The sequence below is a fragment of the Camelus bactrianus genome, chromosome 6 (genome assembly GCF_048773025.1).
Source record: "Camelus bactrianus isolate YW-2024 breed Bactrian camel chromosome 6, ASM4877302v1, whole genome shotgun sequence".
Classification (NCBI taxonomy): domain Eukaryota; kingdom Metazoa; phylum Chordata; class Mammalia; order Artiodactyla; family Camelidae; genus Camelus; species Camelus bactrianus.
The window spans coordinates 34775165-34802812 of NC_133544.1; the positions used below are offsets into that span (position 1 = coordinate 34775165).

The 27648-nt window shown below is 46.9% G+C and overlaps 1 protein-coding gene across 2 annotated transcripts in view; it reads right to left on the minus strand.

Moving 5' to 3' along the window:
• Window positions 1-588: 588 nt before the first annotated feature.
• PRKCH (protein kinase C eta) overlaps window positions 589-27648 on the minus strand; it is a 206772-nt gene continuing 179712 nt past the window's right edge. Inside the window, exons 11-14 of one of the 2 annotated variants that reach the window (XM_010962235.3) lie at window positions 24464-24602; window positions 23611-23799; window positions 3252-3395; window positions 589-1875 (exon numbers count right to left, since the gene is read on the minus strand). In XM_010962235.3, the coding sequence (XP_010960537.1) occupies window positions 1729-1875; window positions 3252-3395; window positions 23611-23799; window positions 24464-24602 (619 nt within the window). In that variant the 3' untranslated portion in view covers window positions 589-1728. The other variant, XM_045522078.2, reaches the window with a different exon arrangement.

Sequence of the window (27648 nt, forward strand, 5' to 3'; positions counted from 1 at the left end):
GCTCAATGGAAAGGGAGACTCTTAGCTCCTCTATTCATTCAAAAGTCATTTTTTTCACCTTGGAATGCAATAAAAAGACCCTCACGGAGACTGTCACTACTACCCAGATACCCCTCAGCTTCTCTGTAGTTCCTGGCCCTGTTTGGCCAGAACGTGGCCTCCTCTACCTACAATCAGGCGTGAGCAGAGGTGATGTGTCCCTCCAAGGAAAGGTAGGTAAGCAGTAAGCACCGCCTCCATCTCTCCCTTCCCTTGCTACAGCAATGGTCAGACGGCATGGAGAAAAGATGGAGGAGGGCTACTGAACTTGTGCTCTACTTTCTCTGAAGGAGAGATAAGCACTGCTCCACCATACCTACTGTGTCAGTAGCTAGACCTAGTAAATGCTTATCAGTCATGACCCTGATGCAGAACGAAAGCTGGGGTTAGGAAGAGACAGGCCACGTTCATTTGAGCAACACACGTAATGTGACGCCAACCTTTGCTCTCAGGAAGTTGCTTTCCATTCTGCTCAAAGCTTATTTTAATTAGGTATCTCCTTTCCTGGTGGGGATAGGACTAAATCCTTTTAGACAGAAAAAAAAATCCTTTTGTTACAAAATGCATTTATTTCAGCCAGATAAAATTCTCCAACTGCATATATATGAGTACATTGTATAAGGTCCTTTGATAAATGTCCTGCTTACAAGAGCCATTTCTAATTATTAAAATGCATACCAAACAGACATCTTTGTCTCTTAAAATATAAATAAATTGCTAAGGGCGAAGCCGTGAGTCTGGTCATGGACAGGAGTGGAGGGCGGTTATGCACTGATGAGTTCAGAGGAGTAACCAGACGTGGCCTCACGACGAGACTCGACAAGTCAGCAAGCACCCGGAGCTCACCTGCTGATTCCCTTCGGGCAGCGAGCCGCCTTCTGTGAAAAGAGCTATGCGCAGAGCGCTTATGACATACGCAACGGCGAGAAGCATTTCCCAGAACGCAGACACCACTCAGGTAACTTGAGAATGAAAGCTTGGTGAACGCAAATGTGTTGTTGACATTACTGGGTACTGTGGCACCATCTCACTGGGCACTCAATAAATATCTACTAAACGAAAGGAAGGGGAAAAGACGAAGCTGTATCAGTTGCAGTGGTGTCCATCTGCTGTTGATACTGGGCTTGAAATTGTGAGCTTTATGGAGACCATGTTTTTTGCTTCCTCAAAGTAAATCATTCTACGTGGAAAGCCACCTGTTTTTCCTTTCTCTTCAAGTTCTTCATTAGTATTTAGAGACTCCTTGCAGAGGGCCAGTGTTAGGGGCTCATAGGCATAAAGATCACCTCGGAGTGGTCCATACAAGGTCTAAGTTCGTCGAAGTAACAAGCCTTGTTGGCTCAGAAGTTCTAGGATCTGGTTTATTCTTCATACCTTTTCTCCTTGTGGCTCCTGTTAATATACCCCAGGCCCAAAGTAGCCATGGAAACGCACAGGCTGAGCAGTGTGTTTCTTCCTGAAATCACATTTCAGTATCAACTCAACTCTTTCCAGAACCATGGCTCCCTCAGGGCTTGAAGCAGTTGCTCTCTTGACGTTCCATCCTTCACAGAGTTCTCCACCTGCTCCCCGCAGGTCAGGTTCTTGTTCTAAGGCTGATGATGGGGTGGGGGTTCCCCACCAAGGAAATGCTTGGAAAACCTCGATCCCCTTTCGAATCTCATACCATCGCTCGCCTTCCCCACAGGGCTATGGATGCGATTCTGGAGAGACAAAGGAAAAGTTTCTAAACTCATCCTGGTTAATCATAGGAAGATGTCCCTCATCAATTGGCGTTAAAACTGGTTCTTCCTTTATGAAGTCAGGGTCAAAATTACTGACATCTTCTCGGGATTTCTGTCAAAAAGGAAAACAAGGAAAACTTCAGATTTCATGCCCTTGAGACTAGCTCGTCTCCCATGGGACTTAGCCCCTTCCCACAAGTTCCAAGAACTGCTCTGCACCTCTCTTGGGAGCATTAGTGGCAGTTATGACAATTGATTAAACAGTGCTTTATATGAATTCTGCTGCATGGTGTATGATCAGGGCGTGTGGTAACCACCAGTTCACTAACCCCACAACAATCTTGCTGAGCAGGCCAGCCTTTGGCTGGGAGGCCAAGGAATTAATTTGGTCACCTGACCCAGCTGGCTGGTCCACCACGTCCTCTCCATTTCACCGAGGTACCACTTCTCAGCGGGCCTGACTGAGGGGCACACAAGTCAACAGAGGCTGTGAAAGTTCACGCTTGGCCCACCTCTTGTTTGTACACAGGCCTATATGCTTGAAGAGATTTTCTTGAAAGACTTGTTAGGACTGCTGGGTGTAGGTAACGACTGCCTCTCACTTTACTCACCAGACAGATTAATTCTGTCCTGTTGGCCAAGCTTTCCTTCCTCCCCACAGCAGGTTGCCCAGGAAAGGAAGTGGCTTTATTGTTGGGTATCTGGTGTCTCAACTGAGCAGGCTGTTACAGGTTAGGCTAATGATGTTTACAGATGTGTCTTTTTCATTTTTACACACTGATGCTGAAAAGACCATTTCTAAGATCGTGAGACCTCTCAGCTCTCTTACCTCAGGCAACGATACCTCTGTCTTGGCCTTTGGGGCGCCCCTTCCTCCCCTACCTGGGGTGGCTCTCTTGCCCCACACAAGAGAAGGAGCTCAGCTCTCAGGCCAAGACCTGGGACGCCCTCAGGACTGCCACTCCACTCAGTTGCCTCGCTGGGAGAGTATCTCCTGGTCAAAGAGGACTTGGCCAGAGCTGCAGCAGAGGTCACAGTCCCGAGCTCTTCAGGCTGGGGAGCCAGGCTCAGGAACTGCGGAGCATTTCACATCCTCTCTACTTTCCTGGGGGCCTAGGAAAGGCGCACTGACTAAGGAGCGTGAGGAAATTGGCTGGGAACAATGAATTTCTCAACCAAACTCTTTGGGGGAAACCTGGAAAGTTTCAAGGACTCTTAGACCACAGGAAACTTTAACCTGGGTTAATGGAGGGTGGGGCCGGGGCAAGCGAGAGGTGAAAACGCTGAGGAGTCACCCGGCACACAGAGATGTGGCCTCAGTGGCGAGGAACCTGGCCTCCTCCCGGGTGAGGCTGCCTCTCAGAGTGTCAGGCTCAACTTCCAGTTCGGTCACTCCCCAGGAGACTGGCCACTGCTCCATGCACTGGAATGGAACACAGAGACACTTTAAGAAAGAAGAAAGGCTACAATGTGGCCTTGGACACTTACGATTCGGGGTCTGAAAGGTGGTTCTACTTGGCGATGGTTCAGCTGGGCCCAGTCGATTTCCCTGAAGAAAGGATGTCTCAAGATGGCGTGCTCACCGCCCTGACTGGGGCTGCCCAAGCGCATGGTTGGGTTCTTGGTCATGAACTGAGAGACAAGGGGAGAGAGACAGTCAATCACTCGGTCAGACACAGCCAGTGTGTCCTAAGATGGCAGGCATCAGCTCTGGCAGAAGAGCCCGTGTGAGGCTTCCTGGCTGTGATCTTGCTTAACCAGCTGAATTTTCCATCCCGGGCAGCACGGGCACAATGAATCATCCTGTGAAGGTGCAAGGGCTCGTGTGTGCTTCTGGCCTTCCCCACTTCCATTTCAGACGTGGCAACTCAAACAAAACTGAAGGGTCCAGTTTTCTGTCCTGTAAATACCATGTATTTTTCTTTCCCCTTGAAAGGAAAGAAAGTCTTTCTAAAACAGTGTCCTTTCTCCAGCCCTGCAGTTGTAGACAGCCGGCAGCTTATGAATGGGGCTACTTTTCAGAACAGCTGTGCCATTTTCCTGGGAGACCCGGCCGGCCAGCCAGGATGCCCGCTCTCTGACAAGACCACAGAGAGAAGAGTGTGAGTCATTATTCTGAAGAATCTGTGTGAAGAAGCCGCAAGGGTGAAAAACTTAAAGTTCTGTGTTCGGGCTCCAGGAAAAACAAAGGTGGTCGCTTTTATTTCTACAACAGAGATATCATAGTTTTGAGTGAAAAGCTTTTTCTCTGTAAGATGCTCCCTTCTCTCTTGCCCTTCCATTTTGAAATGTTTCATGATGGAGACTCTTGTTACATAGACCAAAAATTAAAACAAGCCTTGCCATATATTCAAGGAATGTGTGTATATAATCCTCGGTATTTATATCAATTGGGCAACTTCCTTGGGTCTGAGCTCCTAGCAAGATGTTTTGGGCTAACTCTACTTGCACAAAATGGTCAGTAAGGGTATTCTGACCATTTCCTGACTGAGGACCAGTATAGGATAATTCATTTTTCATAACTGGCATGTGATTTTCAATTTCAAAGACACTTAAGCTAATTTCCCATTTTCAAAAGAAAATTGCCTTGGATACAAACTTAAAAAAAATGGAAAAAAAAGAAAATGAATATATGTATGTATATGCATTACTAGGGCATTGTGCTGTACACCAGACATTGACATATTGTAATTGACTATACTTCAATTAAAAAAAATGGAAATCAAGTTATCATTAAACAAATTGATAACGGCCCCCAAGCACCTCTTTCCAAGTTTGATTTATGAACACAAGACAAGAGCACACAAGAAAGGGCAGGGTTTAGAGGTGGCCGTCCCGGCCCTGCCAGGTATCCAAAGCTGCGAGACCTCCCGGGTTGCTTCACATGAACATGATCACACGGAGGGAGGAGGCTGCAGAATCCCTAAGCAAATCTGACAGGAGAGACTTCGTAAAATGCGAAAATGCTAAAAAAAAAAAAAAAAAGGCTTCAAAGGACAGAGAGTGAAAAGTGAAGATACTGATGGGGTTGAATGGTTTCTCCTCTCTCCTAGACACAAGGAATGCAAGGCCTGGTGCTGCTGGATTTGGAGGTAGAACTCAAAAGTAAAGGCAGCTTTCAGGGCAACAGAGTCCAATCCGGGCAGTTAGCACTCCGGGCACGCACGGGGGTCCACGTAGACTTAGGGAATAGATCTCATAAACCACTTCATTCTGGAAGAGCTAGCAGTTCACGCTGCCTGGCCTCTCCCCAGATAAGTCTGTGCACCTTAGAAAGGCAGCAAAAAATACACACACAAAAGAAATGAGTACACTCTCCTTAGCAAAATCAGTGGGATACAATCCCTGATGGAATAGTGGTGTCTAATTAACAAAAATCAATGCTGCGAAAAACTCAGGCCACAAGGCCAGCAGAACAGACCCAGATGGCTTGTGGGAAATTCTCAGGCCTGCCAATGGTGTGAGCAGAGGACACCTTGTGAATGTGTGGGTACAACTTGTTCTTTTGGGCAAGAGGAACAGTGGAGGGCTCTTGATGCCAGGGTGGCAGGAGCCCTGGTGTCCGAATGACTTTGTGTATTCTTCCCTGCCCGTGGCCCAGAAGCCAAGCTTCCAAGGGGCACTGTGGAAAGGCACTGCCCGAGGCGAGGCCGACCCAATGGGGCTGCTCTCCTCTGACAACTGCATCCCTGGAAAGGGAGTCAGGCAGAATAACCCTTTCACTAGCTTAGACTTAGAATTCTGGTAAATCCTTCTGAACAACCAAGCAGTTTGAACTTTGAATATCTTGAGCCCTTTAGATACAGCCATCCTCCACGTGAAAAAATATAAGTTCTATTTACAAAGGTTTGCAGGTATCTGTGCAAGACAGCGCACTATGCCTCATGGGGGGATACACAGATGACAAGGATGGTGTCTCCCCACGAAGGAGCTGATCAAGAGAAGAGGGCGGAGGCAAGCAAGCATTCTCTGTAACACCCAGCTGGATGAAATGCAGAGACACAGCCAGGTGCAGTGGGAACTTCAAAGTGGGACAGGGCAAATCTCTGGGGGTAGATGGTGCACAGGGAAGCAATGGCCTCGTGGAAGAGGTGACATTTGGCAAGATGATGTGGATGCACAGAATTAACAGAGCAGGAAGGAAGAGGACCACGATGCCCGAGAACACAGGTGGTGCAGATGCCGGCAACCATGCGCATGTTGGTCGGGGAGCTGCGAGGACCCACCAAAAATAATACGAAGAGGTGTTGACGGCAGCTGCCCTGTGGTCTAGGGGAGGACTCTAGCCACGGTGTGTTGGATAAATCCCAAACGGAGGGGTCAGAGGTTGTTGGGGATTGGGAGTGACTAGTCAGGAGCCTGAGGCAATGGCTGAGAAGACAGGACAAGCTCAGAGTTTAGTTTCTAGTTAGTGGAAAGGAAGGGTGTCCTGGAGGGCCTGTGGCAGAAGAATGAGCACACTCTACACTGCCTGGAACTGGGGGGAAGGGCCTGGAGGAGTGGCAGGTCCCAGGGTGCCCTCCGGCTGTCCAGTGGAATATTGGTGGCAAGTAGTGGAAATGGGGGACAAAAAGCAACAGATCATTGTCGGGAGGAGTAGTGTTAACAGAAGTAGGAGCAGGAGTAACTACTTTTGTCAGAGGAACCAAAATCAAAACACCTGTTTCTTAAGATCTCACGGATCTAGGCAGTTGGTGTGAGACACTGATGTGCTATATGTTTGAGATGTGCAGACACCCACCAGGAGATGAGGAGCCATGCAGGACTGGGGTGCAGGCCGGGCTAGAGATCTCACTTTCTGGGACATGGTTTGGGGAGAGAGAAATTGCTAAAGCGGAGGGAGAGAGAGAACAGAACAGAAAACAGCTCCAGGCCGCAGACATTTCATTTGGCCCAAATCGAGGATTTTAAAATAGTTTTAACTACTTGTCAAACATTTAAAAAGTAGCAAATGTCACATCACATCAAAGTCAAGTTTTCCAAATTCTCTTGAAGATGGGATATTCTGGAACAATGGACCTCCGCAGCTTCTCGGTGAAAACGGCCTGGAGTTGACCGGGGCTGCCTCGTTAGCTGGGGCCGGTGATCCCTGGTCAGCCCCTCGGCCCTCCATCCCCGCGGCCTCACCCCGGGCCGGCTTCACGCAGGCCTGTGCTGGTCCTAAGCCTGGCACAAGGTAAGAAGGCGGCCAGGGTGGCAGCAGGAGCTCATGACAAAGCCTGAGGATGATAAAGACCACGAAACAGAAACCAGGACAGGGACCACTCCAGGGAGAGGAGGGTGCTCAGTGGTGCTGAAAGAGTGAAAGGAGGAGGGGGTGTGGTCACAGCCCCTGTCTGACTACCCTCCTCCAAAGATGCAGAGATGGGAGGTGAAGGAACACTGAACATCAGTCCCAGGCCTGGATCTTCTATTGTAGGAGGGGTTTACTGCCCGAGACCAGGCCCAGGACGTGTCCTTGCAGCTGTGACGATGATGGCATGATGCCGCTGCAGAAAATTTCTTCTATTTGCTCATGTCCTGACTGGGACCCAAATGCCAAACGAGTTAACGGCGATGGTGTTTAGGGTGATCACTCATCCGTCTCTAAGGTCCCACTGACAACTTGCCTCACCTCAACTGACCTTCTCCCCGACTGTGGTCCCAACAGGGAAGTCAGCCAAGAGGGAAAATAAAGTGACTTCATGAAAAATTCTGGACACATTTACTAAAGGAAGCAGAATGTTTGCTGGGGTCAATGAAAAGCACTTTGTAAGCCGCAAAGAGGAGGTCGGGTGGAAAAGCTGAGGCCACCCCAAATGTACGTCTCTAGCTCACTGGAGGGCAGGGGCAAGAATGCATGGATGCATCTTGTTTCCTCCTTCCTCCTGTGGCCCTTGTGAAAGTGGAATTTATGTTGAAGATTCTGCAGGAATCAGAAGCACACGCCTGCCGGAGAATGAGAAACATTCTTTCAAGGCAGCAGAGAGGGCGCGGCCACAGGGGGAAGCAGTCAGCCAGGTGTCCCTCTGAAGAAACGTTAAGCGATGGAGGCCCGGTTTGCACAGGGTTGTCCTGGGAAGCCTCCTGCCAACCAAGAAAAGATGTACAAAGGATGTAAGAGCTCCTCTGAAGGAGGGCGCAGAGTGAACTGGTTAGGTGCTGCAGCCTGACTACTACGTTTGGATGCCAGTTCTCCCACCAGTGGCTGTGTGGCTTTGGATCAATTTATTACCCTCCCTGGGCCTGAGGTTCCTCAGCTGTAAAATGGAGATTTTCCTGTATTTCACAATGTGATGATGAGTAAATGAGATAATCAGCACAAAACATCTGGCACAAAGTAAGCCCTCAATCAAGGCTAGTGAGTATCAGCAAGCATCTTGTTAAGCGCCTGTAGGACCATCCTGTTCCACCTAACGGCAAGGGCACGGACTGAAAAGCCTCGGGGAGATGAACATCTGAGGCTTATCTGGCTTTCTCTGCTACTCTACTGTGCAGCCAGGAAAGAGAGCAAGTTCTGTTTCTGCCTCCGCTGCCCCAGACTCCAACAGTGGCAGTGACGGTCTCAAGAAAACAATTTTTCTGATAAGGTTTTCGAAAGACAATCTGAAAACAAGAACGCAGATAAGACTCAGGTTTTAACATGCAGTTCTATCTGCTTTAACAACAGAAGGGAAGTACCAAGTGCAGGCCGAGTGGAGTTACTGGGGATTGAACCCAGGACCTTGTGCGTGCTAGACACGCGATCTGCCACTGAGCTATACCCCCAAACCCGGAACCTCTGCTTATAAATCTGAGGTCAGCTATAGTACCTGTCATGTCTTGTGGGCTCTGCTACACCCGAGGTGGCTTCTGTTTTGAGCTGCCCGGTGTTGCAGAGGCTAGAGTTCCAACTCACCCTGTGTGTAGCAATAACACGACCCAAATGTACTCTGCCTACATTTTAATGCATTTCCATGACTCAAAGTATTTTTTGTTTCAAAAACCTATCTGATTTCAGAGGAAGAAGACTAGTTATATAAATAGAGCAATCGATCTAAGATTTTCTTCCAGGAGAGAGAGAACACTATGTTTCCTACTTGACAGGTGGATGTGGCTGAGGGGCAAACAAATCTCCTTCTCTCATTCAACTGCAAACCAACAGGCAGAGAGGTCATGCTCCGTGCTGGCAAGCTAGAGGGCAGGAAAGCAGGCTGCAGGGCGCTCCTGCCTGTGTTCCAGGGAGATGCTCCTAGTTAGGAAGAAGGAACTTTTTGGCTTTACAGAGAGCTCTGAGGAGGGAGAGGACACAGAACAGGGTATGATATGGTTCACGGCCACGATGGCCACCCTGGTGTGGATAAAATGCATGCCTGTGGGTCTTTGGCCACTGTCACAGGCAGAGTTTGCCCTTGTGATGAAGACTAGTCTCCCACCGCTGCCTTCCCACCCCTGCAGGCCAGGGCAGGGTGGGCAGCAGCACCTTCCAGCCAGGGCAGTGGTGAGAGGGACAAGGTGAGACATGTGAGCCAGCTGCTGGGTCTGTTCCTCCGCTTCCCAGTCTGTATTTCCTCCCGTGCTCCCCCCTCGGTCACCTGCCCAAGGCCACCCGGTGTGGGAGTGGTGGAGCTGAGATTTGGACCCAGATCTATCTCACACGAGAAGCCCCTGCTCTCAGTCACTGTGCTAAACCTGCCTTTGAGGCTACGAGTATCTTCCCACACGGATTCCAGATCAAAGAGCAGCGTGGACTGACAGGTCAGGAGCAACCCTGGGACGATGCTCAGAGCTTCACGTGAATGAGAAGGCACAGCGCTCTGTCTGCTCATGTGCTACTCCCTTTGCTGGCCCACGAGACAGCCTTCTTCCCGTGACTCTAGGGAGGGAGAAGTGACTGAGCCATACACCCAGAGCAGGCGCTAAGGGATGTGGCAGGAAAGGAACAGTGTTGAAAAGAACCTGAGGAATCCTTCATACTGACCACCTGGTTTCAACTCCAACCACTGGGGTCTTTATATCGGAGAAAAAAAGATGACACTGTTGGTCATTGGTATTTCCAAATACCAGAAGTGCTGTCGGCCAGAAGAGGCAGTGCAGAATGGAGAAATAAGCTCAGGGAGTGGAAGTTAAAGGAGCATGTGTAAGTACGTCGCAAGGAAAATTAAAATGAAAACACACTAATACTCAATGCCATTCAGTGATAAAAGGGGCTTTCCTGGGAGGAACAGGACTGTCCTTTGGAGACACTGGAACAAGACCTGAATGACATGTCGGCGTCAGATGAGAGAGACCAACGTCCCCCACAGTCTGTGCCAACATCAAGAGTACAACCTTACCCTTTCTTTCTTCTTTATTTGGATTTGGGGGGGGAAAAAAACCTGTCATTACCCCTCAGGTGAAGACGCCACATTTTCCTTGGGTCTGAAGTGCACTTGTCTTTAGAAAAATGAAATCAAACTCTTTCTGCTGATCTCCATGGGCTAGTTACCAAAGGAAGGGGTGGGTGAGGATGTGAGTTTATTTGAAAATGCCTTAACTGACCCACATCAGAGCACAACGTGAGCTCCCTCCAGGGACACAGTCTACAGGGGGCTTTATTTCCTCTTATTGAAAACAAGTGCTAAAAATGCCCTGTCCTGTTCCTGTTCCTGCACTGGGGCGGGAACAGGGCTCAAATCTGGAGCAGGCTTGTGGGCTGTATTTTCCATCCTGTCATTGGAATCCTGCACGCAGCCTTCTCATGGGCACATATTCAATTCCTTTTCAGCGCTCTCAGCCCTCTGCCTGAGCCTCCTCTGAAACCCAAGTCTGTCACATGACCTGAGTGGAGCTCCTGAGATAATGCTGGCTAAAAAAAAGTCAGAGGTGAGTCTCAGAGATGGACGCCCAAGGTTAGGCATTTGTGCCAACACTAATAGTGTTGGCCAAGATGGTTTTATTTCTGGCAAACCAGTCGTGAGCAGCTCTGACTGACGGGGTGGGGTTCACTGCTCTCCAGCAACTCCCAACTGTTAAAGGAAGAGGCAGCTCTCCTGACAGCTGTGATCCCCCAAATGTAGCTACTGCAAGGATGCAAGTGCTAAAAAAAGGTTACTCCAAAGACATACCACACAACAGCTTTGTTTCCTCCTGATGAAACATTGGGCAATGCCTTTCTTTATCCTGAACACGCATTATCTTTGGTGTCCAAACCAAACCATCAACTGCTCAAAATTATTCATCTTTGATAACTGGCAGGGACAAACAACAGAAAACAAAGTGTGCTACTTCTGTTCATCAGAGTTTTTCTAACTTAAAAAGTGCCTCTGACCCACAGATATCGGTTAGCAAACCTCTACATAGAGAAGATTTCCATGCTCATTTTACAAAACGTCTGGCATGCTCATCCTCCTGCCTGAGAGATGGAGATTAAAGAGTCATGTGGAACAAGTACTTCATTAAAAAAAAATCCTTCACACTGCTTGCCACAGATAAAATGTTAGAACTTCTATTTTTAGGAAACTTACAACCTAAAACTGGGGAAGGAAGTTGAGAACAACAACTTTAAAAAAATGATAAAGACTGCTGAAATTGAAGTCTCTAGGAAGAGCAGTATTTTTCTGTTTTCTGCCAACACGAGCCTGGTCTATCTGTGAGTAAGCGGTCCATTTCAGAAGGTGTCAGTTTCAGGAGGAAGCCTGCCTCTGGGAACTCCAGTCCTGGACAAGGGCTGCCAGGGTGCCTGTTACCCATCCCTCTTGTTAAAGGACATTTTAGTAACTTACTTTTGGACCCTCCTCGTAACAGTGTTTGAAAAACCAGCTCTCGTGATCGAGAGCTGGAGCCTCTGCATGACTTGGTCCCCATTTTCCCTCCGCTTCCTTAGCCTCCTCTTGGCTGACCACCTGTGGCTGCTGCGTTGGATGCCCCCCACCTCTGCCTGGAGGGGAGGAGGGAATGCAGAGGAGCAAACTCAGGCTGCTCTGGTCAAGTGCCTGGTGACAGATGTGGGACACAAAGGATCTCAGAATTACATGTGGTTTCCCCTCTGTGCACAGAGGCAAACAAGACTCCTGCTGACAACGCACTGAGGATGAAATCTGATAGGTGTGATGACAGGTAAGCCCACGCGTGCACGCACACACTTTAACTTCTGTAAAGCTTAGGCACAGATGTAAAGCTATCATCTCCTGATCCAAGCTTACGATGCCTCCCAAACTGACAAAGGTGACTCAGGAGAACGCACCGAACTCCTTTCAGCACTTACTTAACCTGGCTCCCTGCCTGAGCCTGGAGAAAAGGGTGTTGTCCCCACCTGAGTCAGCCCTGGTGCCTGGTGCTCTCTCACAGGAGATGACTTCGCACAAAGGAACACTCACCTCAGAGAGAGGCCATCACTTTCCCAAGCTTAGGGGACTCACAAGGATGTCTCCCTGGCCTTCCTGGAGCTAGATGAGGCCAGAAAGCGCAACCACAGAAGCTCTAAGCAAACTATTTTCTTCTGTGTCATGGTGGCTAATTGGAAACATTTATTTATACCAAAACCAAGTAAAACCAAAAACCCATTTAAACAATCATCTTTAAGTCCAGGGACTTAGAAAGCCTGGATCTGTTTCTCACACGAGGGTGTGTATCCTTGGACATCCTCCCTGGGCTCCTTTCTGCGGTCGTTGCTGGTTTTTACAGTCTGTCCTCTGAGAGCAGGGGTGGGATGGTTTTGCATTTGGAGCACGCGCATGTGAGCGTTTATCATATGTACTTTTACAGTGAGGGTGAGAAATGAGAGCGAAGAGGGCACGCAAGAAAAACTCTTCCATGTGCACGTTTTTGGCCAAATACTATGGTTATTTCCAGTTGGAAGGATCACTGGTTAATGATTTGGGAATTTTTTTCAAGTAGAAAACTGGGCTAAAACCTGTAAATGCCACTCCTCTCCCACCGACTCTGTGCTCTGCGGGGAATGTTCGCACAAGCAAGTCCCCCACCCCCTAGCCAAGTCTACGTGAAATTTTTGGACATCGATACACCAAGAACTCCAAAGTTCACCATTTTGGAGGGGTGGTAACGATGATGATGGAAGGGCCTGGGAGGAAAGTTACTGACTTTGGAGTGATGCTGGTGCCCATCCTGTTCAACCTTTCACCCTCCATGGAACAACAGATAAGCACACCACCTCGCCCCAAATTCACAGGCCTCACTGCCATTATTACACCATCCAGAGCCTGAGGTCTTGCACATTTCTGACTCCGTCTGTGGTGTTATACACATAGATACCCAACCAATGTCCACAAACAGGGGCCACTACTACTTCCTTCCCTTTAAAAAGGTAAGAAGGCAGTCAGAAAGAAAGCATTTCCTTTTGAAGGAAAAAAAGGGGGGCCAAGGAAAATATCCAGCAGACACCAATTCCAGGAACAGGGCTGACCTTATGTTCCAAAGAGAAGCTCATCAGGAAATCTCAGGAAGCCCAGCAGGGATGACTACCACGTGGAGATGGCGTGGGGCTGGACAGGAAGGGCTGGCTCGGGACCTTGGCCCTTCCCGCCTGCCTCTCTGGTGGGGAGGGGCAGACCTGGCCCGGCAGAAAAGGATCACACGCGGAGGTGTGGGCAGAGCTCACCAATGAGGGCTCTCTCCCTCTCTGTTCTCACATCAAAAAACCTTCTTTGGGGTGTGCCTAGGCACTCAACTTGGGGGTCAAGGGACTCCTTTTTTTTTGTAGTTTAGTTGATTTACAATGCTGTGTTCATTTCTGGTGCACAGTATAGCCATTCATTTATAAGTGTATATATATTCCTTTTCTTATTCTTTTCCATTATAGCCCATTACAAGGTATTGAATATAGTTCCCTGTGCTATACAGTAGGACCTTGTTGTTCACCTCATTTAGATAAAGTAGTTAGAGTCTATAAATCCTGAATTCCCAATTTATCCCTCCCCCCACCCCTTTTTACCCTGGTAACCATAAGTTTGTTTTCCGTGTCTGTGAGTCTGTCTTTGTTTTGTCAATAAGTTCATTTGCGTCCTATGAGGCCCTTCCTGAGAAGATATGAATGTTCACAGATGGTAAAGAATGAGTGTGCCAAAACCGCTGATTTTGTCTACAGCATGAACATGACCAGGATGATGCAAACTCCCAGTCCAGGACCTTGAGACACTTACTGGGAATCAAAAGATGTCACTGTTACTGAACATTTCACAATACATTAAAAAAAAAAAACCCAAAACTAAAAAAAGATGTAGCTAGATCCATCAGACAGCTGGTATATGGCTCGTGTCATATGTGGCTTCTTTTTGTATTGTTAAACCATTTCGCATCATTCATGAAGGCTGAATTTACTTTTTCTACACATTCTAGAATATCTGCATATGTATAAACATAATACAAATACACAGGCACATATATACACACACACTTTGAACTTGTATAAGAGATCAATTCATATGTTAATTAAAAATACTATTATGGAATTTTCCAAACATATGTAAGTATGTACCCATCACCCAGCCTGACACACGCCCAGTCTTGTTTCATCTGTTCCTCTCCGCTACCCCTGGATGATTTTGAAAAAGAAAAAATCCCAGCTATCTCATCTACAAGTACTTCAGTCTGTCTGATCCAAGACACCTCTTTATACAACATCCAAAGAGATCTTTTAAATATGAAAAAAAGATTTTCGTCACTCATGCTTGCTTGAAATCCTTCAGTGACTACCTTGGCCCTTCAGAGGAAGGTTCGATTCCTCCGCTCAGCCCCGTGTCCTTCGTGCTCCAGCTGTTTCTTCAGCCTCGTCTCCTGCATCCCCCGCACCCACCATCGCCCCACACCTTAGCTCGTTCCACTCCAGCCTCACCAACACAGCAACTCCAAACGACTTCTCTTGTCTCAAGACCTTTGCATACTTGTAAGCCTGACTGACTTCTCTTCAGCCTTTGTTCTCGGCTTAAATGTCACCTTCTCAAGACGGCTTCCCTGGACAGCCTAGATTAGGTTTGGTCTGCCTGTTCTGTATCCTCAGAGCAACTTAGACTTAAACAAAATAAAAAAAAATGTAAGTATACAGTTATTTGCATAATTTCTCTCTCTCTTTTTTTTTTTTTAACAGACCTGTCTTCCTCCCTACCCTAACTGCACTGTAAATTCCACGAGGGCAGGGATGATGTCTATATGTACATATATTCCTTATGTATATTCCAGATGTGTCTGTTTCTAACCCCAGCCCCTTGCACAGCACCTGAACAGAGCAGACCTGTGGCTGCTACGTGCATATGCATTGATACATGCCCATTAAATAAACAGGAGGACCAATATCCATTTGGCTATTTACATGCCACATAAGTGACTCTGGATTAGATAAAAAGCTTCTGGGAAAACAGAAGTACAATTCTCTCTGGAATAAAAGTCTAACACAGCCTCATATACAACTAAGCACTTAATAATCTTAATGATGTTGGTGGATTGTTCAAGGAGAGGAGGATGATAATGACACCCCTCAGCGTGCTGTGAAATTATTCCTCACATTAGCGACACTTTGAAGATGCTTTCATGGGCGCTGCCTCACTAGAAGTGGGCACTGGAAGTGTTATCCTCGCCACGTGACGGAGGTAAGGACTGGAAAGCGGTGTCAGGAGGGCCAGGGTGTGCTGTCTCCATTCTACCTCTTGGCCTCAGCTTCATCTACCAGCCAGGGGTTTAGACAAAGCGCTTCTGAAGTTCTCCCGACACTGCAATCCTGAGCTTACGTCTCTAATAGTCACCAAGCTCTATGATGAGTGATTACAATCCGAAACTCAGCACATGTGCCCTCCTGACAGCTTTTAGGACCGTGAGAGACACCATCCAGGGAGTCTGCGTTGGGAATTTTTTTTTTAAATTGAGGTACAGTTGATTTACGATATTAGTTTTAGGTGTACAGCAGTGATTCAAACTTTTTGCAGATTATACTCCATTTGTAGTTATTGTAATATATTGGCTACATTCCCTGTGCTGTACACTACATCCTTGCAGCTTATTTTATACATAGTAGTTTGTACCTCTTAACCCCCTACCCATCTCTTGCCCTCCCTCCCCACTGATAACCACTAGTTTGTTCTCTATATCTGCGAGTCTGGGTTTTTTTTTGTTGTTGTTGTACTCACTAGTTTGTTGTATCTTTTAGATTCCACATATAAGTGATGTCATGTAGTATTTGTCTTTCTCTGTCTGACTTATTTCACTAAGCATGATACCCTCCAGGTTCATAATTTTGGTACTCTTGAAGTCACCAAGCGCCCAGAATCATAGGTGGACACAAAATTCTGGGAAAAGGCCTGAAGTTTGTATTTTTAAAGAAAGCAGTGTACCTTATCTTGATCTGGAATTGTACAACAAAGTGAATGCTTCCTCAGAGTCCTTAAAAATGTCTCAGTATACTTACCTCCTAACACAGACATGTTCCCCAAGCCCCTGGTTATCTGGCCGAGGACCGTTTGCTCCTAGCTAGCCAGCGCTACTCAAAAGTTACTGCGGCTGTCAGTTTCTGGATGAATCACACTGTACAACCGCTGGCCTATTTCACCACAAGTAAAACTAACAGACACACTGCAGATTTAGATGTTTCTACAACCTGAAGTCATTCCTCCTCAACCTCCTCACTGAATCCTCTTCCACTGTCACACCTCCAGCGCTGGTGTCCCCAGGCCCCCTTGTCCTCCTTTCACTTTTCACCCTCCCCTGCAGTCCACGTCTGCTCCCGCGTCTCACCACCACGCTGCAGTGGGCACCTCCTGTGCTCTCCTGAGACCCGTATGGCCAACTGCAAGGAATAGACCATTTTCTGAATGTCCCCCTGACCCCACAGAGTTCCCATGTCCTAAACTCATCCTTCACTGTCCCCACCCTGCACCTAACACACCGAAGGCACAGAACTGGTGAGCGCAGTTCTTTGAACACGTGCGCGACCTCCCACCTCTGAGACTTTGCATGAGTTATTTCCTCCATCTTGAATACACTCTCTCCCTCGTGAACCCAACCCGACCCTTATTTGTTCCTCAACACCCAGCCTCAATGCCACTTTTTCTCTGTTGTCATTATGTCACTTCCCTGTCCTGGCCTCCAGAAAGGAGTTTTGATCATTCCTCCTTGGCAGAGAGCCAAGTATATCCATTTACATGTTCTCATTCTGCTAGACCTTGAGCAACAGAAGAGGCCATGTCTTCTCATCTTTGCTTCCCAGCACTTAGCACAGGCCAAGCTGAGGGAAGGCACCAGACAGGGACTTGCTGAATTGAACTCAATAGGGGTTCTAATTCCCTAGTGTATCACTTCCTCCTTCCAGGGCCACAGGCTCACCTCAGGCCAAGAACAACAAATATAGGAAAAGAAATAGACATTGTTGGCCTTGGTGTTTATAAGTCGCTCTGCTTGGTACCACGGAGGGTAGGAGATAGAAGTTGGTCTGGGCCTCGGGAAACTTTAATTTTCTGCATTGAGGGATTAAAAAGCCAGTTCAGTGTTTCTCTGATAAACACCCCATACCTTTTGAATCTAGGTCCAGTGGGCATCTTTAGAGGCTGCAGCCTCATCTGAGTTGAATGTCACCCATATCTACTTCTCTTAATTTTTGTATTTCCTATTTTTAGAAGTCTGCAACCACTTTCCAGTGTTTCAGAATCCTCTTGAGAGAATTTTTCGCAATTAAATCTAGGACCTAAATTTCAACTGCCCCCAATTCCTATAAAACCTAGACTAGGTACTAAGCAAGGTTAAGATTCAATAACCCAATAATAATAGTGGAGGCAAATGTATTACTTAAACCCACCAAAAGACAGAAACAGGCATACTGGATTAAAACAAGTAAATGAAATTCAGCTATAGATTATAATGGAGTAGCTTTTGTTCTCATTGAAAATAATACTTTAAAAGTCTTTGAGGCATCTAAGACTAACCAATTCAAGCAGGAATTGAAGAGCCAGATCTTGAAGAGAAGGGAGGTTCACGGCAATTAGCAACTTTCTGCAATATACTGTTTCCCTTAGGATGTTTATCAATTCTTGGCAAGGCCAGACTAAAATGAATAAATACATGATGATATAATCAAACAATGGAATACTATACAGCAATGAAAATAAACCAATATCTGCATCAACATGGATGGGTCTTCAAAATATGATATGTGAAAGAAGCCAGACAAAAAAGTACATGAACTGTAATAATCCAATATAAATGAAGTTCAAAACAAGTAAGATTTTTCTGTAGAAATCAGGGTAATAGTTATGTTGGAAAGAAGAGGAGGAGGTAGTGGCTGTTAGGGGGCATAAGAATGATTTCTAGGATGCTGTTAAAGTTCCACCTCCTGATCTGGGTGGTGCTTACACAGGTATGCTCACTTTGTAAAAATTAATGTATTGTGTATTTACGATTTGTCCAATAGACTATATATATATTATGCTTCAATCAAAAAGTCCCCCAGAGAGGGGCTTCAAGATGGCAGAATGGAAGGACACAGAGCTCATCCTCTCCCACAAATACATCAAAAATACATCTACATGTGGAACAATTCTCACAGAATATCTACTGAAATCTGACAGATCTTGTACAAGTGCAACTACAGGGAAAATCTTCACAAAACTGGATAAACAACAAGGTCCTACTGCACAGCACAGGGAACTATATTCAATACCTTGTAATAGCCTATAATGAAAAAGAATATGAAAAGGTATATATATGTACAACTGAATCACTATGCTGTATGCCAGAAATAACACATTGTAAATTGACTACACTTAAATTAAAAAAAAAGTCCATCAAAATTTTAAAATGGTAACCATTCTGCTTGCAGCAATCCTGAACCATGTTATTTCAGACTGACTCATCTGCTGAATAATATTTTTAAACCTAAACACATCAGAGAACTACCAAGGCAGGGGCTAAGATACTGGAGAGACAGAAGGGCTGAGTGAGCTCTGGCTGACTACTGGTGTCAGGAAAATGGTTAAAGCATTGAGTTCTATTATACTTTAATAAGTCAAGATGCCACTCAAGAGTAACCACCAAAAAAGTGTAATACGTTGATTGAATAATCCAATCAAAAGACAAAGATTTAAAGGCAACATCATCAATTGTATTTCATGGATTTGGATTCTCATTTGGGTAGGGGGAAAAAAATAGAGTACAGCATGGTGACTACAGTTCACGATACCATATTATATGCTTAAAAATTGCTAAGGAAGTAGATCTTAAATGTTCTCACCACACAAAAAAGTAATTACATGAGATGATGGAGGTGTTAACTAACCTTATTGTGGTAATCACTTCACAATACACACATGCATGAAGTCATTGCATTGTGCACCTTAAACTTACACAATGTTATATGTCCACTGTATCACAATAAAGCTGGGGAATAAAGTAAAACAATTTAAAAACAAAAAGAGAAATATTCAAATACACAGTCTTTAAATAACACTCTAACAGTATTATCATAAATATTATATCTTACTCGATGGAAAGTTAAACAGGTGGCAGATTGATGCTAGGGGGATATTAAGTACACAGCATGCTGGTAGCTTTCTCCAGTGGCTAATGTTTCTTTTACAATTGGAAAGAATCACATCAGGGGGTAACCTGGGGCTAAAAATGTTGGGCTCTAAGGGTAAAGGGCATTTATTAACAGGAAGTAGAAGAAAAATAGGGAATGGCCAGGTGTAGTCTAACTCAGAATTGTGGACTGGGGAGTCAGGAAAATCTGGATTCTGATCCCAGGGCTAATACACAGAACATAAAATTTACCTTCTTGACCATTTTTAAGTGTACGGTTCAGTGGGATTAAGTTTGTTCACATTGTTGTGCAGCCATCACCATCATCCATCTCTAGAACTTTCTGCACCTTCCCAAACTGAAATTCCGTATCCCTTAAACCCTAACTCCCTACTCCCCCTCCGGCAGCCCTTGGCAGCCACCATTTTGCTTCTTGTCTCTATGAATTTGACTATCCTAGGTACCTCGTATAAGTGGAATCATATATTTTCTCTTTTGTGTTTGGCTTCCTGCATTAAGCATAATGCATTCAAGGTTCATCCATGCTGTGACATGTATCAGGATTTCCTTCCTTCTTTTGGCTAATAATCCACTGTGTGCATATAACACGTTTTGTTTATCCATTCACCTGTTGATGGACACTTGGGTTGCTTCCACCTTTTAAATATTGTGAATGATGCTGTGAACAGTGATGTACAAATATGTTTGAGCCCCTGATTTCGACCCTTTGGGGTATACATCCAGACATGGAATTTCTAGGTCACATGGTACTTCTAGGTTTAATTTTCTGAGGAACTGCCTGCCATATAACTTTCCACAGTGCCTGCACCATTTTACCTTCCCATGAGAGGTGCACAGGGGTTCTAATTTATCTGTTTGTTTTAAGTAAGGTGCTGAATGGCCATTGGTGAGTCACAATTTCTCCAGGCCTGAGTTTCCTGGTCTATTAAGTGAGGGAATTGGAATGGATATCATCTCTTAGGTTTCTTCCAGCAAAGAACTCTATTGGCTTAATTAAATCAAGGTGCAATTAGAGCCAGAAAGCAGTTTGAATGGTTTGTGAAGCATGACTTGCTATATTACACCCTCTTCCTAAAACAATAAATCCTCATGAGTTTTCAGAGAAAGAGGGCAGAGTCTAAAAATGCATTCTCACTGATGACAGTGGTGGCTGCTTCCTGAGCCCCTACTCTGTGCCAAGAACCATCTCCAGTATCCCCATATGCTATCTCAGACCCCAAGGGGACAGATGAGGACACCAAGGCATGGCAGAATCCCACCACGTACCCAAGGTACCACAGCCAGCAGGCAGGGACCTTGGGACCATGCCCTAATGCCTCCCTCCTTGGTGCCTCTACCCAAGTCTTGAGTGGTCCTCACTGTTTTCTTCCTTTCTCTGATCACACTTTTTTTTTTTTAATTTTAAGTATAGTCAGTTTACAATGTTGTGTCAATTTCTGGTGTACAGCACAATGCTTCAGTCATACATGAATACACTTCTGTTTCAACGTCTCAGCCCCCTGCCAAGAAGAGCTGCATTTCCCCAGCTACGGCATTTAAGCTTTTGCTTTTGGGGCCTGGAGGCTGATGTGTACAAAACTGTCTCAGAAATCCTCTCAGTGAATGTTTTTGAGTAATTTGCTCTGACACCTTTTCAAGTGTTTTTCAGAAAATGACTTTTAAGGTACACTCCTTGAAGGAGAAAGAAACAGAAGGCTTAGTGGGTTCCTGTGTGCTTTACATGTATTCATTCACTGAATTTGGGTAGTAACCCTATGACACAGATTTTATCACCTCAGTTTTCTAAGGACACGGAGCTTCAGAGAGGTGTGGTGGCTCGCTGAGGTCACTCGGCCAGAACAGCCCAGAGCTGGGAGATCAGCCCTTCACAGAGTGAAACCTAAGCTCCTTCCTATGGGGAGACGCCACGCAGAGAACAGACAGAGCCACTTAGGAGAATCAGTGCTCAGTCAGTGACACGTTGCGGCGAGCTGAGCAGCTGGCATTAGAAAGGAGCCGAAATAAAGGGAAGTAGAGAGGTTCACAGATTCCCAGAAGCGAGTCTGCAAGCAGAGGGAACATCTCAGTCCCCTCTGAAGGGTGGATTCTCTTTAGACACCAGACGTTCTGTTTTCTCCCAGAACAAAGATTGTGGAGGGAGGATGTTCCTGGTTAGCATATATCCAAGTTACCAAAACAATTTATACACATCAAAGATAGAGTTTAAAGTTAATTAGATTGACCTGATTAAGAAGAAACCATCTTAATCGTTCCGCATGAATCTTAACCTTGCTTAGTACTTAGTCTAGGTTTTACAGGGATTGGGGTATGGGGGTGGGGGTGAAATCATGGTCCCAGATTTAGTCGGGAAGAATTCTCTCAGGAGGGTTCCGAAACACTAGGAAGAGTCTGAGGATGTAAAAAAAATTAAGAGAAGCAGATGTGGGTGATGTTCAACTCAAATGAGGATGTGGCCTCTGAAGAGTGCTATTGGACCTAGATTCAAAGGGTATGAGGTGTTTATTAGAGAAACCCTGAACTAGCTTGTTAATCCCTAAATAGAGACCATTAAAGTTTCTTGAGGCCCAGACCGATTTTTATTTCCTACCCTCCATGGTACCAAGCAGAGCGACTTCTATACACCAAGGCCACCAATGTCTGTTTCTTTAGGCTTGAACTAGCATTTTCATCCAAAATTATATTCAATTTCATTGAATTATAAACTCTGCGGTCCTTCTTTTAAGTATTAAAAAAACTCCCCAAATCAGCTGTAGTAAGTGGACTAAATACGTGTGCCAGGAAAAGCCATCGGTTTTGTGATGGTGGCTGCCGCAGGCCACGGGGATTAGCACGCCTGGGAATCACAAAGACCCCGGCTCCAGCCCGCTAACTGTGAAGGTCACAATGTGCAGTAAGCCCGACCCTGCAGCACGAATCTGTGGTGTTATCAAAGATTAGGTCATCAAAGGTAGCCAGCTGAGGTAAGGACACTTCCCCTCCAGACGTTAAGACACTTCGGGGCATAAATCTACACAGACGAGCCCTTCTCCCTGATTTTGTAATTGATCAAATCATAAAAGTCACATTCTTGGTTTCCTTAGTCTACATTTTCTACTAAATATACACATTTTTCTTATGAAAACACGCTAGATAGAGGACATTTGTACAAAAGCACTTCACTTTTATTTCTATATGCAGTTAGTGCTTCCTCAATATCGTTAGAGTATTGGCCCCTGAACTTGAGAATCAAGTTATGGATTATGACTTGCTTTGGCACTACTTGCCTGGGAAGGAGTTCTGCGATCATTTCTCTTTTTGTCATGTGGATAATTCTCAGGGACAATCATGCCATCAGCCCCAGGACACACTGATCTGTATACAAAGTGTTCTTAAAATGACACCAATCATATGACTGGGGAGTTCTAAAGAGAGACAAGTCTCTCACCAACGTGGCTAATATTTTCCAAATCTAGTTTTTTTGTCTCAAATCATTGGAAAGGACATGATTTGAGGAAAGTAATTGTTATCCCATAGATACCATCCAACAGAGAGATGGACTGTTCTGATTTTTCCCTAATGAAGAATATTCATTGTTATTCCCCCTGGGCATACAGTGGGAAATAATACATGATTTCTGAATAGAAAACTGGCCCAAATTACATGTTATTTTCTTATTACTTGTTACTTTTTTGTTCTCAACATAAGGGAATCAATTCCTTTTTCTTCCTCACTTCACAGTAAGGCTTGCACAAGGATAACATGGAAGCAAATGAGATCTTGCGAAAGTTTGGAAAATCTCTCCTCTCCCAGTACTATGGGAAAGGCCCCTTCATCCTGCTTCTTGGATGCTGATGACCGAAACACCATCAATATTGAAACAACTGGAAATGTCATTCACGTGACCCGACAGCCTCGTCTGTCCTGACCGGAGGAAGGGGGAGCATCACTTCACCCACAATAAAGCCACAAGTGCTTGAAATACTTGATCTATAGCAGACAACACTATCAGCTGCTATTGTGTTTGGCCCCAAGACAACTATTGCATAAGAGAAAAAAAAACAGCCTGAGAGAACTCTGGTTCTTTGATTCTACAGATTACAACACAGATTTCAGTTAGAGCTGGGAGCTTACTGGTAGGTGGTATTTAAAAAAACCAAAAACAACAAACCCAGGAGGGTAGGGTACAGCTCAGTGGTAGTGTACATGCTTAGCATGAACGAGGTCCTGGGTTTGATCCCCAGTACCTCCGTTAAATATAAAAAAAAATCCTAATTGCCTTCTCCTCCCCTCAAAAATAAATAAATAAATTAAAAAAAAAAAACTCAAATCAAGAAGCACATACAGCAAGCTGGTATGCAATAGCTGGAAAGCTGGCTGAGTGAGCACAACTTACAGATTTCAGGATCCCTGTGGCATCTTCATGCAGCCACGTAGGGTAGACCACTTCATCGTTCAGTATGGCCTCAAAGAGGTCATCCTCGTTCTCTGCCTCGAAGGGCGCATGGCCGCACAGCATCTCATAGAGCAGAACGCCCATTGCCCACCAGTCCACCGCGGGCCCGTACAGCATCTCCTGGAGGATCTGTGCAAAGGGGCAATGTGAGAATTGCTTCATGCCTCTGATCAACAAATGCGTCCTAATGACTGAGGAAAATGATGGATTAGGAGAGGCCGCACCACAAGGGAGTTCCCTGTGCTGGCCTGCGTGTTCCATTCCACCTCTGGAGAGTGGTCTGTCTTCCCGGGGCTCAACTCAGAGGCTTTCTCATGTAGGTGATCAAATGTCTATGGCCTGCTTAGGCCAAGGTGATAGTAGATGCAGATCCAAACCAGGAAGGGTTTGGAACTGCATCTGTGGAGAAGGAAGAGGAGACTGGGCTCACTCACCCATATGGGGAAAAGCTCAAGAGCTTATCTATTTCTGCTAAATGGGGCTTGGGTCAAAGCACTGAACAGAGGCAAAGAAGAAACTTGAATAGCTGTGCGTGGAGCATGCTTTGTCCTCATTCAGGGCTAAACCCTGAAGTAGCTACAAAGTTTACAAAACTGTTTTTGACCTGGATTCTTATTTGGAGGAACTGAGGACATTTTCAGCCATCATTCACCCAACGAGCCACAGAGGAGCATGGAGGCGTCAGCTTTCCATGCCGCCCACAGGCTGCGGCGCACGAATGGCCTGTGCATCTCTGACAGGGCTGTTGGAGCTCTGGGCCTTGCAGAGCCGCCCAGACAGCGAGGGCACTCACCTCGGGAGCAATGTAGTCGGGCGTGCCACAGAAGGTGGCCGTGGTCACCCCGTTACAGATCCCCTCCTTGCACATTCCGAAGTCGGCCAGTTTACAGTGACCCTCGTGGTCCAACAGTACGTTGTCCAGCTTGAGATCTCTGAAAGAAACCAAGAGTGGCATGTGGTGGGGCAGCGGGGCCCCCAGACCATCCACCTGGATGAGCTGGGTCACGGAATGGGTGATCAGACCACAGAGGGGCCAGGCGCGGCCCAGAGAGCTTTCTGCACACATACTTTAAAGGAAAACAATGCTTCTTTGGGTCAGTTAGATGAAAAATGCAGATCAACTCTCAAAATGTGCCTTGTGGTTCTTGGATGCTGGATCCACCTGAATGGACTCTCCAGATATTAAGACACAGGCTGCCCATTAGAAACTGAGAAGGTGACTTTTCCAGGCTTCCCACTTACTTTATACCCCCAAGACATCCACCCACCCCCACCTTGTTATCCACTCTGGCATCTTTCTACCCACTGGGCTTCACTCGGGGAACATTCCCGGAGCAAGTGGCCGCTGTGGGCCACGGACTGTGAAAGGCATCGAGAGTGCAGGTGCTCCTTCTCCCTAAGGGGCTCGCAGAGCACTGGGGAGACAAACATTAGCTCCACGAAGGAGGGAGCAGGTTGATGTCGTTCACCACTGTGCTAGGCATAGTGCACTCCATAAATATTTGTTAAAAATCCATACATAGAGATGTGTGTATACATAGATACATATACACGCATCTCTATATATACATACATGAAAGGGAGGAGAAAGAGAAACGGGAGAGGGAGGAAGAGAAAACCAGTTGTTGTATAATACAGGTGGCATGATGGACGCACGAACTCAGTGCTGGGAGAGGAACACAGGAAGGAATAATTAATCCCTTCTAGTGGGAAGAGAGAGGGATAGTTCCACAGTAGAAGCAAAATTGAGCTGGCTCTTAAAGTGGTGTGTCAGAGCCTTCCATACAGGGGAGGGATGTGAGAAGGTTATTGTGGGCAGGTAGACAGAGCTGGTGCATGGAGGCAGGCGCGGAGACGTGATGGGCAGGTAGGCTCGGGAACTCTTTGAGGTGTAGTATGGATGGAGAGTGAGTCCGCATTGGAACACCGGGGCCATCAAAATGCCAGGGCTGGAAAGGACAATTAGGTCCAAACTGTGAAGGGCCCCGAATGCCACACTAAGGAATTTTGATAGTTAGCTATTAGGCAGAAGTGACCCACGGAAGCTCTCTAATTAAGATCTCCAACTGAACAGAAAAGATCAGCTAGCAGCAGCTCAAACAGTCCCAGGCAGAGACGTTAGGACCTGAACTAGGACAGCGTCAAATGGAACAGAAGGCAAGGGGTCAGTTAGCAGGGCTTCGGTGAACGCACAATCAGTGTGGAGGCCTGAGGACCACTTAGAGGGAGATGAGGAGAAGCGGCAGGACTGATGACTCTTGGGTTTCTGCTGAGACTCAGTGGGTTAGCGGGGACGTTAATAACCCAGGAAAAGCAAGACAGGAGTAATAACAGGGTTGGTCTGGGTGCACCCTAGCTACACAGGAGCCTCAGAGATTACGGTGAGCCCAGGACAAAAGCACCTTCCCTCCCTTCCCCAACCATAGGAGCAGAATCCACTTAAGGGAAGTGAGTTTCCAGCAGCAGAATTATTTGGTAAAAGACCTGAAAAAACTGTATGCAAATAAAAGGCCATGTTCCCTCAATGCCTGCTCCCCAACATGGGCTTCAAGCACCACCTGTCTTCCTGTCTCCTGTCACCACACAGATCCAGGCATCATCACAGAGGGAGACCTGGCACCATGGCAGCCTGGGAAAGCATCCTACAGACCAACACCACTGCCAGGCTCTAGGCTCAGCCTGGAGAGGATGAGACAGGCAGCCTTGCCTATGGGGCGACAACTTTATGCTTTGCTTTTTGAAGCAATGGCGTGCTCAAAGGCAACCACACGGGCTAATCAGTGAGGAGGCTGCCCAGCCTGCCGGGGATGATAGGTGACTTCCTGCACCCAGAGGTCTGCAGTCGACTGCCAGGTGTGAGGTGGCCACTGGGAGTGACGGTGGCCCCGCACTGGGCATCTTCACAGTGGGGGCCGCTGACTGCTGTTCTGGGGCTTGGCATCCCCAGTGGGTGGTGTCAGGGCACTCACAGTTCTGTTTTCCTACCCTTGCTCGGCCCGAGGGAAGAGGCTGGTCTCTGTCCAGCCCAGGGTAACGCTGCGGTTGGAGGAGGTAGTAATGACAGAACCGGTGCGGCTGGTTTCCACACCGGGCCCCACGACTGGATCCAGCCTGATCACGCTGGTCTCACAGACAGTGGTGGCTGGAAGACACCCAGGAATGGAAACCGAGTTCTGTTTTCCAGGAATCCCTGACAAGCGAGGTGAAAGCAGTAGAGCTTTCGCAGAGCAGCCCCCTCTCTGCACCTGTGTCCCGGCAGCCACCTCCCGGGGGTCGGCAGAGGTGTGCTGCGGACCTGCGGAGTCACCTGCAAAGCAAGGCTCCTCCATCTCTAAACCTCCAGTCAGCCTCCCACCCCCTCCCTGTGAAGAATCCCACCTCCTACACAGGCAACTGCTTGCAGCAGGCTGTGGTCTGCGGAACCCGTGTCCTCCTCTGCACGCCGACACACATGAGCTAGATCTGTTCAGCCAACGTGAAAGTGGAATCACAAGAGCCCGGGGCGGTGGGCAGGGAGACCACTGCCAGGAGCACGGTCTAGCTCAGTTATTCTTCCAGAAGTGGCTTCAGACTCCAGGCCCTATTAGCGCCTGGTTGTCTGGCTCCTCTGGGGACTGATGATGGCAAACATCAGAGGGGGCTGGCTGAGGTTGGAGATTACAGCCTGTGGCCCCAGGAGAGCCCGGGAGCTGGCTTTATCAGCACCGCGTTCTCGCCCCGCAGTCCAGGCCCCTGCGGCCCTGCACCCAGAGCCTGCACGGAGTGCTCTGAGTCTCTTCCATGGCCAAACAGGGTGCCTGAGTTTCTGAACTTTCCCGAAGCCGTTATAACTGGTAAGGGCTCGGAAAGGATTTCCTGGGGTAGCAGAAACAAGTGCAGACAGAAACCCACAACGGTCTAAAGAGCTGACCTGAGATTGCTCAGGAGAACTTGTGACTAACGTCCCAGGGAAGAGGCTTGATTGCTTATTACTCGGCA